The sequence below is a fragment of the Crocodylus porosus genome, unplaced genomic scaffold (genome assembly GCF_001723895.1).
Source record: "Crocodylus porosus isolate Cpor-Errol unplaced genomic scaffold, CroPor_comp1, whole genome shotgun sequence".
In the NCBI taxonomy this organism is placed as follows: Eukaryota; Metazoa; Chordata; order Crocodylia; family Crocodylidae; genus Crocodylus; species Crocodylus porosus.
The window spans coordinates 35,484,730-35,499,776 of NW_017728909.1; the positions used below are offsets into that span (position 1 = coordinate 35,484,730).

The 15,047-nt window shown below is 47.6% G+C and overlaps 1 protein-coding gene across 1 annotated transcript in view; it reads right to left on the bottom strand.

Moving 5' to 3' along the window:
• CDC20B (cell division cycle 20B) overlaps nt 1-15,047 on the bottom strand; it is a gene marked incomplete at its 5' end in the record, with an annotated part of 75,706 nt that overhangs the window by 31,489 nt on the left and 29,170 nt on the right. The window contains 3 exons of the mRNA XM_019531696.1: nt 885-984; nt 9,652-9,782; nt 10,724-10,949. Coding sequence (XP_019387241.1) covers nt 885-984; nt 9,652-9,782; nt 10,724-10,949 — 457 coding nt within the window. The remainder of the gene's footprint in view (nt 1-884; nt 985-9,651; nt 9,783-10,723; nt 10,950-15,047) is intronic.

Here is a 15,047-nt window from a genome sequence, read left to right on the forward strand (position 1 = left end):
CACTCTAGGGCAACAGAGTTGAGTAAAAATCACAGAAGTGATTTATGCTGACTTGCAGGAAGTAGGAGAGTGAGAGTTGATGGCAGTCTACCCTGGGATGCTGGAGGACCTGGCCAAATACTATTACCCTATAAGTAACATGCCACATATTCAAATGAAAATGTGATGCAAATGAGTTTCAAGTTATTCTACACTTAACAAGTAACATCTCTGAGGCTGGATCACCGTTTTTGTAGTTCATTATCAGGTGATAAATTGTTAAAAATGCATGGCATGTTACAATTTATCGCATGATAAATTTATGATGATTTATTGTGAGATAAATGAGTGGCCTACATGGTCACAATTCACGTGGCCAGGTTTCAAAATTTCACGAAGACAATCAAAATACCAAGGAAGATTACCCAAATTAAGTTAACAACTAGGGCTAACAACTACCTATCACTATCTTTGTAGATGGGCTAAATGCCATCTTCTTAGTGTCTCACATTAGAAGAGCCCATATTTAGGGCCATGGAATTAAAAATAGTTCTTTCACCCTCTAACTAGTTAAAATTAGTGAAGCAAAAAAAAAAAAATCACTGACAGAAAAGAGGAAATCTTCCCACTTAAGTATCTTGAAAAAACTCTTGAGACATCTCTCTGAAAGCTTGATTCAGGAAGGGACGATTTTGCTTATCAGCATGGCTATTCAGAGCTGTCAGATATTGCTGGTGTGCTCTAAAGTCCAAAGATGTAAACAGTAAAACTCTCATTAATTACATGGTTTTGGATTAAGCCCTAACTGCTGACAACTCGAGTTCAGAACATAGAAATACTAGAAATAGAAATAGAAAACAACTGTCCAGTGTGTACAGGTAGTTTTCACTGTGCCAGCACCATACCTTCCCAGATGCATTCAATATTTTCACAGATCTTCATTCTACCATTTTCTGGGAAACTGACTCCACACTTTTGGACCATTAACATCTGAGTGAGACATTTCTGCAAACATGTTCAAATGAAACATTGGTAAGAAGGAATATGTAGGAAAATAGATTTTACATATTGTGTGTGATATCATATGATGATGATGTGTACTTCCACAGCAATTTCCATCTACGGGGTCCAACACTCTTTACAAACATTCATGAAGCAACCTTCAAACTACCCCTTTACTATCACCCCCATTGTACAGAAGAGGAACTGGAGATACAAAAAGGGCCAGTGGCTTGGATTCTGTCTCATAAAAGGTCTATATAGGCACATACAGACATTACATTTAGACCAGTCTAAGTGAACATAGATCGATTTAAACCCATACCCATATAGAAGTTCAGCATACATAGATTGGTCTAAAAATGGTGCAGGCAATCTAAGATAGACCTGGTGAGAGGCACACTCAGTTCAGGTTGATTTAGGTTAGACCAATGCATCAAACTTCTATACTGTTTCCCTATTGATTCAAGTTAGATTACAGTTAGGCAGATGCTTCTGGCAACTTCAGGAGCAGGTGACATGTGGCCAGCTGCCTCAGTGCTGCAGGTAGAGAACACTGGAAATTTCCAGGCCAGGAACATGGGGTGTTGCCAGCATCATGGAGCATCTGCTGGAAGCCCCTGGAAAAGTTGAAGTCATGGGAGTGGCCTGTCCAGTGGCACCGCAGTCACACTGGAGCAGAGGCTGCATCCATCTGCACTGAAAGGGAGACTCATGTGCTGGGACCCACACCTATGCATACCCACCATTCCTTCCATCCATCCTTCCAGCCACCTCCTTATAGCCAGACCCCCATCCACCCACAGATGCCAAGACCCTCTGGGCACTGCCATGGACCATGGAAAAATCTGTCCCATCCTTCTCCAGTATCCAATGCCGATCACACAGCTGGGACTATGGGGAGATGAGAAAACTCATCACCATCAGAGGTAAGGAGAAGACCTGGTACCAGCTCCATGAAGGGCACCACAACAGGGACATGTTCAAGTGCATTGCCCAACAGATGCTAACATGGGGCCACAACAAAGACTGGGTGCAGTGCTGAGCCAAGATGAAATGGATGAAGATCCAGTACAAGCACATGCATGACAAATAAAAAGTCCAGGAGCAGGAGTCACAGTATGCCCTTCTATGAGGACCTGTCCCATTTCCTCACCATGCATCGCCACCCTACACACAAAATTCTGGATGAATGTAGAGAAGCTTGCAAATGGCACTCCAGGACTCTCCCCCATGCCCATCTGATCTGATCCCTGGGGAAAGTCTGTGGGTGCCAGGTGACTCTGAGTCTCACAGCACAGGCAGTCACTGTATTCACTCCTCAAGCAACCTCTGCCCCACCCCATCCCACCCCCCACAATCACAGCCCCATCCCAGTCCTGGACAGTGCACCCTACTCCAAACCCTGAAATCAAAATAGCCCCCATGCCCTATCCCCACCTGGTATATTCAGAGCAGAAGAATGATGCTAGAAAGCCAAAGGAAGTGCATGGCAGAACTATTCTTAGGCATCTGGAGTGTGGGAAACCTCTCTCTAGGTCAGGTCAGGGGTTCAGCATTGTGACAATAGCTGTGGTGATCATAAACTCGTCCACAGGTGATCCCCAGGTAGTATACAAGCTGGACTCTCAGGCTGGATGGCAACACTGGCTTCCTCTGTGTGCCTTCAAAGCAGACAGCCCTCTCTCCAGCCATCGAACACCTGTGTTCTGCAGTAAGAGCAGGGCATATTGGCTGGTGTTCCCCCTGGAATAGTGGTAACATTCATCCATCCAGGCCCAGCCAACTTTCACCAGGGAAATGTTGAGTGAAGTACCACTCCTGTGTGGACACAGTGCTGAAGTGCCTCTCCTGTAATGGAAGAACAGGGGGGAGGGGGAGGGCGTGGTGTAAAAGCTCCACCGGCGGTCCTCAGAGTGGTCAGTCCTTGCCTGCTCTGGGAGTGCTCCAAGTCCCGGTGGGTCCCCAGGTCCCCAGACACCCTGAGAGAGTAAGGCAAGTGCCTGCCACAGTTCCTAGAGAGGGACATAGTCCCTCCCACCACAGCAACCCATCCCAGCACCGCTGCAGGGCCTGCTGCCCATCCACAGCACAGCCAGGACCCCAGTCTCTGCTGTGCTGGGTAGAGAACAGCCATGCAGTTACAACTTTTGCTGATAACTTCACACAAAGGCTCTGTGTCTACCTTATCAAATGTACAGAAATAGCACCTGTGCAAGGGAGGACAGTGCACAAAGACATGATAATGGCTCGAGGCCAGGGGGCCAGACAGCTGCAAAGCACACAAGGGATGTCCATGTGCAAGGAGGTGTTGAAGAACCAAGGAGGAAATGCTGCAGGTTCACTGCCTCTGAGCACCAGGCATACATAGCTGACTTCTGGCACAGGGAACTGTGAGACCAGCACAAGGAGACTCCAGAAGTGGAGGAGGGACATCCTCAGGCTGAGGGATGCCTATACCTGGACTGCTGAGATACAGGAACAGGGGCTTGACATGGCCACATACTGCAGAACTGGTAGAGTCCCAGCACCAGGAGAGGGAGTTCATGGACAAGGTTCTGGGCTACTTTGCAGCTACCTATGTTGCCCCTGACTAGCACCAGTACTGCAGAGAGCCCACAGTCCCCCTGGGCTGCAAGTGGCAGGAAAGGCTTCCACCCATGCCATGTCCTGCTCTGGGGAATCTTCCCAGAGGTGACAGAAATGGGGATCCCAAAGGAATGGCACCTGAATCCCAGGCAGTGGGGAACAGTTTCCACTGCCCTGACTGGGAGGTGGACCCAGGACAGGAGTAGTGCCACAAGGGAGTGACATGTGCTCCGGGGAAGCAGGAAGGCCCCTGGTGGGGTCCACTCCAGATGGTGGTGGTAGGCAAGGAGAGCAGGACTAGAGTGCCAGGGTCCCAAGTCAAGGGTTGTCTATGACACTGCCCTCCCCACCGAGACAACCCATACCCTCCTAGGCCTGGTGGTCACCCCATATATATAGGCCCTCAAATACTTCCAGGAGAATCCCAGTAGGGCGCAGGAGCACTCAGAATCAAGGATAGAGCACAGCTCACCAGCCCGCTGCGCCAGGCTGTCACTGAGAGAGCAGTTGGCGTCAGAGCTTACCTGCCCCAACTCATCCAGATGCCAGGCAGGGAATCCAGGTGGGATCTATTCCACTCCCCAAAACCCCTCCCTTGGTCCAGGTCCTACTGCAGGGAACACCCCAGCCATGGCAGGGATGGGCACCCCGGGCTCAGTCTTGCCATGTGAAGTGGGCCCCAAGTGTGGTCAACAGTTGTGGGGTGAGCATTGGGATCCCTACAGAGGAAGACTGGGCCCCAGGGGTGGGGGGTAAGCGGTGGGGAGGTGGGGGGTCTGTAACAGGGAACCCCAGCCCTGTTACCAGAAGGCAGGTCAGCCCCTTTAAGATCAGAACTTTCTGGGCACAGTGTGCTGGTAAGGTGGGGGTTAAAAGCTGAACCTGGCCAGCTAGTCAGGTGACTGGAAGGGGGCAGGCCAGGACTATAAAAACCCTGAGCTGGGCAGCAGTAGGGGCCAGTAAGCAAAGGGAAAAGAGTGAGTATAAGAGCTCTATGGAGAGTCTTGGTGAGCGGTCCAGCTGCTGCAGGAGCGGAATGACTTGGAGAAGCAGCAGCCGCCCCAGGAGAAGGACCATAGCAAATGGTGAGGAGCAGAAGCACAAATCCTGGAGAAAATGTAAGCTGGCATGCTGCCTTCTTGAATTATATTTTTGTGGTGATTATAGCTTATGGATATACTGCTTATAATTTTTGATGGATTAACACTGGTGGTTGGAGTGAGGCTATTGGGGAAGGAGGAGACTCATCAGGGAGCCCCAGTGCTAGTGTAGGCACAGCATTGGGGGTGCACAGGCCCCCAGTGCCAGTGTGGGTACAGCCATAAAAGGCCCAAGTGGTTGGGTGCACCTGGAGGTGTGGCTGTATGGCTTGGGTTTTTTTGGACTAAGACAATGGAAGTTCAGGGCTGCTGCCCGACTTTGAATATGCAGCTTACTGCCTGCAGGGCTGGTGGACAGGCCTCTGGGCTAGAGAGGCTGGGCTCTAGACTGGGAGCAAAAAGGAGGGCCATGAGCCCCAAGACCAAGGAGGTAGAGCCTTGGAGTCAAACCCTATCTGATGGGGTTTAGATGGAGAGGCCTAGTTAGAGAAAGGTGGGGATCAAGGCCTGTGGTGGGGGAGAACCCCAACACATGAAATGTAATAGGCAGGCTCCCATTTACAAGAATGTCCATATATTGTATCTGTCCAGATGTGTCAGATGAGAAACTCTTTAAGGGGACTTCAAGGGCACCTCATAGGTTGTAGATAACAGACAAAAGATGGCAGTGGGGAAGGTGACCTGTTACAGGGTCCCGTGAGGGAGCACCAAGAGTGCACAGCCCCTGCTGTGGAAATGCCTCCCACCCCACAGGTGCCTCCCTATCGGCCCTACAACCACCTCCTGCTCCAGCCCCATAACCCTCTTAGGCAGGTGGGAGGAGGGGGGTCTGGGGTCACCAGACTGTCCAGCTCCTATAAGCATAAGTCTGTTATCTTCACTCCCAAGTCTGGGAATTGGCATGCCAGGTTTAAAGCCCTCTACCCTGTGCCTCCCTTCCAGGTTTGTGTTGAGTTCAGCTTCTGCAACATTCCTCCTGACCCAAACCCCCTTCCCATTCCCCCTCCAGGTTATTTTATGCCTTTCACACCTCCCCTACTCCTGAATGCCCCTGCCCTGCAGCCTTCCCCCCTCAAATATTTGCTGGCTTTCATCAAAGGGAAGAGGGACCAAGTTGAGACATGGGCAACATTCAAAAGGTTTTCTTTATTAAAAACAAGAGAAATTTGGCAACTGCAACACTGTAAAATGAGGCACATCTCCTCTTTGTACTGCATTTCCCTACCCTCCCAATCCTTGAGTGTGAGTGTCTCAAGGGATGGGGCAGAGCAGGGGGGCGAGAATCGTGTTCAGGCGACCAAGAATGTGGGTACTGCTGCCCAGGATACAGAGCTGGAGGATTCTGGGGCAGGAGATCCATCACCTGGTGCCAAGGAGACTCAAAGCCCTCCAAGCCCTACTCATCCAGGAAGCACTCCCAGTCCCCAAAGACCAGGAGGACCCACACTCTCTGCTGCTGTGTGGGCCAGTGCCTCCAACATCAGTGGGGGGGCTCTCTGCAACCTCCCTGCACTGCCCATGATGAATGGTACACTGCACAGACAAGGCATGGCCCATCTCTAACTAAGGCTTCTCAGAAGACCTTCCCACTGGCCTCACATATGTTGTGGAGGACACAGGAAGCAATGAGGCATGGCAGGCTTTCCTCTTCCACTTCAAGGCAAGTACTGAGAGCCCACCAGCAACACCCTGCAGGATGACAGAGAAGTAGCCCTTGCCATTGATAAATGCCCAGGCACCTTGAAGTAAGCAGAGGATGAGGATGTGGGGCCATCCACAGCTCCCCACACAACTGGAGAATTCAGCAACCAACTATGGAGCTTGAGGCAGATAGAACATCCTGGCATACTGCTTTAAATGACCACACATACCTCCCAAATGGCTTCTATGGCCAGGGGCGTGCTCATGCCAAATGGTTGATTATAGCAGAGACCGCTGGGGGTCACCAGCTTCATGACAACGATGCCCACCTGCTTCTCCAGGGGGGTGGCCACATGCCAACATCCTGGTGCACAGTGTGGAGGACCACCTGGGCAATGATGTCCATGAAGGTAGTCTGGTGCATGCAGAAAGACTGGACCCACTGCTTGTCATCACAGATGTCCAGGACAATCCACTCCCACCAGTTGCTGGTGGTATGGTTTCCAAACCAGTGCTTGATGGTCTGGAGGTGGTGCCACAGCACCCTGGCATCCATAGTGTCCTGGGTGGCTTCATCCCCATCAGTGACTTGGAAATCAGTGGCCCAGTCCAGGACATCCTACAGGTACAGGGTGCAGTAGCTAGCCCTGTGTGAGATGGCCAACTACTGGTTCAGGGACAGGAAGCCATGTCCCATGGCAAACAGCTGCCAGATCATGTTTTGATGGCCACTTGTGATGTCCTGCAATCTTCAAAAGTTACATGGGGCAACAAGTAGAACATGTTACACCTCCTGGGTCTGCGTGCTTGGACATGAGTGGTAGGGCACCATGGCAGGGTGTAGGCAGGTCAGGACACAGGCACATGCAAATCATGAGGGAGGGAACTCACTCTGGGGCTCTTCTCAAAGCCTCAGGCTGGGGAGCCAGGGAGGGTGTGCAGTAATGTGGCGGAAGGTTGGGGGCATGCTTAACCATGCCAGGCAGGCAATCAGGGGAGGTTCAGGCACTTGGCTGTACTGCAGTCTCAAGGAGCCTACAGGGCACGTTGGGAGGCACGCAGGACCACCCCCCCCCCCCCCCCCAGCCTCTGGCCAGTGCAGGCTGCCTGCACAATCCCCCACCAGGAGGGTGAACGTGGGGGGGGGGGTGTCGGAATTCAGCAGGTTCACTGGGGAAGCTATGGCATGCCCACTGGGGGGACTGTCGGAAAGGGGAAAAAATGCTGGATCAGTCTGCTTTTTAAGTTGCAAACAGGTGGAAGTATAGTTGATGCTTTCAGCAACACCTCAAAACTAGTAACATGTTAACTAATCAATGTTTGTGATATCTGATCTCACCATAAGGACAAGATGTTGCTTCTTCACAATCCCTTTGTAATAATCAGCAGAAATGTTTCACAAAAACATCACTTAAAAAAATGCCCCAGACTTTCTTCTAAACCAGACCATCCTTGAGAGACATTTTATTCATGATTCATACAGACAACTTGGTTTAGAGACACTCATATTCAAATAATCAGATTGGGTTTTGCCAAGTGCAGACACTTTCTGTACAGTAGATCTTCCATGTAAAGTATTTTTGGACCACCCATTCACTAGAATGTGAAGGAGATCTTATTCTTGATTTGCCCCATTCCTTTATGCTACCAGGCAGAATAAATACTTTTTCTCAAATAGTCTTTATATAATAATATGACTGCCTATTTAAATAGATCTGTATTTTCCCATACAATTTCAAGAAACACTAGCCAATATTTTACAATCTTTCTGCAAAATTATATAAGAGACCTCACACAAGAGGCTGGATTGTCCAAAGGATCTGACACTGGATTAGGAATCAGAACCCCTGTGTTCAAGCTTAGCTTCTGCTACTTATTTACAGTGGCCATATCTATAAATGCCCTTTACTGAGGATTAGACTAATTAGCTGCAGAGTAAAGCATCATAGTCTACACATGTGAAGGTATTCGGCCACAGTAAACTAATTAACACCTCCATAAGATAGCACTGTCAGGGACTAATTAACTGTAAATAAATACACATGTAGACACTGAACATAAGTGTAAATTGTGCCCAGTCAGCCCAGCCATCAGGGGGCCACACTCCTGCCTGCCACCTAGCCACATGGCTCTGTACTTTCAGCACCCTTGTAACCCAGCCAGCCTCTCCAATGCCTGATGCCAGGGGCAGAGCAAGACAGGAGTGGCCCTGGTGTAAACTGCTCCACTCCAGTTCAAATTGCTGCTGTCCCAGGAGCATGTGTAGACACTGAGCTCAGGAGTAATTTACTCCACATCAAACTGCTCCAGAGTTTATTGTTTCACATTAATTGCACATGTGGGCACGTAGTGTAATATTAGGCAAGTGGCTTGCCTTTCTGTGCATCAGTGTCCTTTGAGATCTAAGGAGGAAAAGTGCTATCCAAGTATCGCTGCCACTTTATATAAGGTACCCACAACCATACAGAGAACTGGAATTAAAAAAAATCAAGTATATGAATCAAATAAATTTACTTTGAACTAAAAAACCTACCTTCAAAATCAACACTCTGCTATGATTCATGGAAAGCACTGCTAATCTTGAAAGAGAACTTCCTAGAATAGCAGCCTTGATTAGACGGACGGACTGACCATGTTCAGTGACTATGTTTTCTAGAAGGGTATACAGGAATGGCCTTCCCACAATATTTGATGCATAGAAAAGCCAAGTGTTAGAAAACAGCAACCACCCTGCTGTTTGAATAATGAGCTTGACATGATGACTATGTATAATGATTAAAAACAAATGTATTGTCTGTTGCATGACATGAATCGATACAAGCAAGAACACTGAAAATTTCCATTTTTTCTCAAAGGCATGCCACTACGTGGGCTGTTCTTGATAAATCATTCGTAACAGTCCATACAGACTACTTGACCAACACCCATCCCTCAACCTTTATCGGCCCACAGTGGTCAACAATACAAAATGAGTGGGGAAATGGTGTCACAAATATCTTTTTATAACACTAATGAAGACACTTGCACAATTTCCTCAGGGGGTAGGGCATGCATCTTGCGGGTTTCATCAGTTAGGTTTCAATTTTGGTTTGCAAGATGGTAGATTGGAAGAAGTTGACAGAAGAGATAAATGAATCTAAATTAGCCACAAGCAACAGGGCAATTTGAAATAACATTTATGTTGAGGGTGCTGTAGAGTTAGTTGTTATAATCACTCTTTAACATGTTAAAAAGGTAGAATATATTTGCGAGAGTCTAGGAGAAGGGAGCAAAATGTACCGAGCGGATAAATATCTGGAAAGTCAGTATCCTGTCAGCACATTTGGAATATTGCACTACTTGCCTGTTCACTTGTACTTTCAGCTGTTCTTCTATTTCTTCCTTGTGAGTCTTCCCTGTAAGTCTTGTGATATCTGGCATTCATATTTATAACAGGCTCCGTGGCAGAGGTTTTGATAAGCATAGGAGAGGTTACTGCAAAACAGGTTTTAATGGATACATTTCCTTCAGAGGTAGGTAATATATTTGTTTAAGAGGAGGCAAAGAAACAATACCCCTAATTCACTGCTCATTCAGTGAGTCAGCAGTGAGCTCCTGTGATCCACATAGCTTCAGGTTCCCAGTAAAAATTACCACAGGACCAGCCAATTCACTGGCTGCTTCCCATAACTCCTAGCTACCAATACAAAAGAGGACAAATAAAAGCCCGCATCTTCTCCTGAGGCCTGTACCTCTGTACATTAGACAAGATCCAGGAATGCAAGGCTGTGCCACACCATGAAACCAGCAGATACCCGTACCTGCAATTAGTAGTGGGGAAGTGAGGCCTTTATCATCTCCCCCAGCCAGCAGCCCCAGAGCATTGCAGATATTCTCAGCATTAAGAATGCACAATTCCAAGCCAGTGCTTTAGAGCACTCAGCCCTCACCCCCACACACGCCAGGCCTGGCTAGGCTTCCAGCGAGAACCGGACAGCCAGACAGAAAGATATAGCTCTTCATCTCCTTTCACCAACTCTTGTATTATCTCTCTGCATTTCCATACCATAGGCAAGCTCCATCTATCCCAGAGTGGGTGTCCTTTGTGATCATATACTATGGGCCCAATTTTCTCTCACAACCATTGTACAGCAGTGTAATTCTTCTGAGATCGTTTAGGTACTAAGCCTTTATGGGCCCCATAAATTACCACATTTACCTGTGCCACTCCATGTAAATAAGAAAAATAATAGTATCTGTTCACTGGGAATTGGTTTTCCAGCAACGTACATTGCATCAATATAAATTATGCCAAACCATTGCTTTTGGTCACCATCAGCTTTGGCTGGACTAATAAGGAAAGTCTCTGGAGCTCTTTGTTAAACCCAAGAGTGATCTAATCCCCCAAGAAACTGTTCCTCTCTATTTTGACTGACCTGGAATTTTTGGGATTGCTTCAGGTGTCCTTGTTAGCTCAGACCCATCTGATGCTGAGACATTAATAGGCCGACATTCTGTGAAAGTTTGCTCCGCTTCACTTCTCCTGTGCACCTGCTGCCATCTTGTGCTAATAGGGCTACTAGCAACAGGAACACTGGACATCAATTTCTTCACAATGGAACTTCTAAACCTTGAATAGGTGGTCTTTCCAGAATCGGGGGTCTATTAAGGGAAGAGCCGAGAGTTTAGCTTCAATAATAATATAAGAGAAAGTAAACTTCTGTCTAACCACAGATTGGCAAATGCTTTCAAGAGGTGAAACAAGAGCCCATGGCATAATATTGCTGATATTATTTTATATCCCTTTAGAAAAGCCTTTTCACCATTCAGTCAATAGTGAACAAATTCTGCCTCCCAGTGTATCACTCCTGTAACTGCACATATCTACAGAAGTAGGAAAAAGAAACCTCCCTCTGTGACCTGAAAATCTCTATAGTACCTCAGATGCCCTGTGAAAAAAGCTGCAGCCTCCAAAGTATCTGAATGAAGTAAAGTGAGTAAATCTATATGGTCACAAATCCATGCGTCCTGCCCAGTTTCTTGACCCCTGCCCCCCCAGTACAACCATCCCAGAGCCCATGGAGGCAAATCAGTACCACGGAAGACAAGGTTCCCCAGAGCCCATAAGAAAGGAGAGTAAAGCCCAGCAGAATGCACAGTGACTTGAGCTATACCAGTGGGGGGCAACCTTTATGGCAGGCATGCCGTAAGAGAAGTTTGCACCCACTGTGAGCGGCACTCTGAGCCTCTTACCATACCCAATTTGTTGCTCTGTTTTTTGCTCCCTGCCCTGTGCTCCCTGCTTGGTCTGTTGCTCTGCTTTCTGCCCCATCTGTTGCTGTGTTCCCTGCTCTCGGTCACCCATGTCCCACATACAGAGGCTGCCTATGCAGCTTGTACAGTGGCTATACGAGCAGACTCCAAATCAAAAGAGAAATGCCAAGTATTTTCAATAATGCTGAGTCTCAAGATGCAGTTACTAGTAACAAAGCTGAAATAATGGGCAATTTCAGCTACTTGCATACAAATTGTTCATATCTCTCTTCAAAAAGATTTTAGAGATGCATTTTTCTTGACACCTGACTTGACTGGTTTGTGGATGAATTAGTTCTAGAGAAAGAGCTGTTCTCATTATGGTGTTAACTAAAACATATAACTGATTCAAATTATACCTGAGCCTTTAATAGTAAAGACAAATGAACCAGTTACCACAAGGTAATCTACCCTGTGTATCTACATTGCATCGGCTACTCCGTATCAATTGCCTGAGTGCTTGCTGTTACCCTATGGTAAAAGCAAGGTGGTTTACCTGTGAAGGCTGAAAAAGATACCTAACATTTACTGCAGGGTAAGAGTCATAGAGAAGTAGGGCTGAAAGAGATCTCCAGAGGTCATCTAGTCCAAACTCCTGCTTGAGGCATGATCATCTGTATTCAAACCATCCCAAACAAACCATAATCTAAATTCTACATAAACCTACTGTCAATACAGACCTAACACCCTAACTTGTCACAGGTAAAGCAGGGGAACCATGACAGCCAGTGTCCTGCTTTTATGAAATGTTGTCCATATAAGCTCAAGAAATCCTAGGGAGAGACCCATGCTTCCCACCTCCTTCCTTGCCCCAACCTCCACTCAGAGGAAGGCAAAACTCCCTGCAGTCCATACCAATCTGACCATGGGGTAAAATTCCCTTCTGACCCCAGATATGGTGATTGGTCTGACCCTGAGCAGAGGACCAAGACCCTCTAGCCAAACACCTCCAGCTTTAGTCCCATCAGGGGCATTGGTACACCCCAGTCAGAGTCCCTAGCTTTGGCTGTAGCCAATCCCAGTGCCTCAGAAGAAGGCTTAAAAACATCCAAGTGCATAATGTAGCAGTAAGGAGGGGTCAGTGGCAACCAGCAAAGCCCAGAAGCATAGGAAAAACCCATAGTAAAACATATACATAGCGACGCCTAGATCATCCCCAACAGTGGCTATCCAACATCTGCTTGAACATCTCCAGTGATGAAGAGTCCACAACTTCCCTCAGGAGACTATTCCACTTATAATAAACCCCTTACCCCTCCCCCCCCTTATATCAATGCTGCTTTTCACCTTTCGCTTTCATCCAAATGCATTCTGCTCTTCTGTTGTCTTTCTCCTGAACTAGGGAACAAGTGTATGCGTTTTTGACATACAAGGCAACATCACCATCTTTTCTCCCAGCCCTGTCCTTCCAAGAGTGTAACCCTTGATGCTGACATTCCAATCACAGAGCTGTCCTACCAGGTCTTGGTGATGCCAATCAGATCATAGTTCTCTTCACAGGATGCAGCTTCCAGCTCGTCTTGTTTATTCCTCATACTTGTATACATGCATCAGACATATTTTGCATTTTGACCTCCTCACTTCCCTTCTGCACCACTTGTTGCAGTCCTGTAGGTCTCTGGCCCTTTCCTGGAGTTGAACTGCTTCTTCAAATCCTTTCCCATCTGGACTGTGTGCTCTGTTGCTGGAGGGTTTTGATTACCATCACCTACGGACATGGGCGACTGGTGCCTCCTGAGTCTGGGGGGACACCAGCAGGGTGCGACTGGGGGTGGGGGGTCCCCCAGTGACCATCTGGCAACAAGGAGGGCATCCCTCAGTGGCTGGTCACCGAGCACGCCAGCAGCACAGCAGTGGCAAAAGTGCCAGCACTTCCGCATGCGGCATGGTGGCAGCAGAAGTCCCGGCACTTCCACTGCTGACAGAGCCAATTTCAGGATGGGCACTGGTGTTCTCTGTGCCCCCCTACCAGCCACAGTGCTCACTGTCGGGGGAAGGGGGGGGGGGCGCATGCCCCATGTACCCCCACCATGTGTCACCTATGCCTATGGAACCTAGTTTAAAGCCCTACTTACTAGGTAGGCCAGACAACACCCCCAAAGATGCTCTTTCCCCATTCTCATCAGATGGATCTCCTCTCTTGCTAACAGTCCTCTTCCTAAGAACATACATCCATTGTTGAAGAGGCCAAAGCCTTCACATTTAAACCACCATCTATTCCACTGCCTCACTATTCTAACAGTGAAAGAGCTTTTCCTGATCATGCCCATTGACACCTCCCCTGCAGACCAGATCCAGCACCCATGGTGCCCGCTCTGGGTGGTTCAGGGCAAAAGCTGCACACAGCACCTGCTTCAGTTGCTCTAATGTGGGCACCATGTGTAGTATGAGTTCCAGACTGGATGCCACAGGTGGTGCAGTCCCAAACTGACCAGAGTGACCATTGGATCTAGTTCCCTATTAAGTAACTTGCCCAAGGTTGCACACAAGGTTTGTGAAAGAGCAAAGGCCTGAACTTGAGTTGGCTCCTAACCACTGAATCATCCTTCCTCTAAATATCCCTGTCTTGTACATAAGAAAAAGAAGCCTGTGAGAGATGCATTGACTTAATTCTGTCTTTAATTCATATTTTGGGGAAAAATTCTCCCCCAGGGAAAGCAATGATTTGTGGTGAATTAAAAACCCATTAGTGGAACCAAGGGTGGGTGACCAGTTCACTAGCCCGGGGCACAGGAATGATAGCTCCTAATACAGCCACTCAGTTTCTGTTACTCTCCTATAAAAGCCAAGTTCTTGCATCAAAGCACTTGCACTGAAACTTTTGCTTTAAATAAATCTGTTGTGTAGATAAGCCCCAAGCAAATAAATAAGAGGAGGTGGTAGAAAGACTACAAGGAACCAACAATACTTTAAATGGGAAACTTGTGCTTTTTGCCCCACCGATTTTTTTTTTTTTTAAGCAGGAGATGAAATTTCTTGCACTTGAGAGCATTTTTAAAACAATAATCTAGGAATAATAATATTCAAATATAGCATAATAACCATGACTTGGCTCCTAGGTACTATGATAAAATAAATCATCATCATCTCCTCCAAAGAGATTACCTGTAATTTTAATGCAATTTTAAAGTAACTGGTGGGTGTATCTATATGTGCATTTTACTGCAGAGCTGACTAATTAGTAGGGCTGTGTGAAGCTTTGGGTGGCGATTCAATTCGGAGGAGATTCGGCCTGATTCAGTGGCCGAGTCTCTGAATCTGAATCAAATCAGGGGACCAATTAAAAGGTTCAAATTGATTCAAAGCTCTCCGAATCTTTGGAAAACATTCGAAGATCTTCAATGATTCAGACGGTCCCCAGTGGCCACAGCATGGAACTGCAGCCAGACTCAGAGCCGGTAAGTAGGTGGTGGAGGGGAGGGCTGGAGGAGTGAGGAGGGGACCATG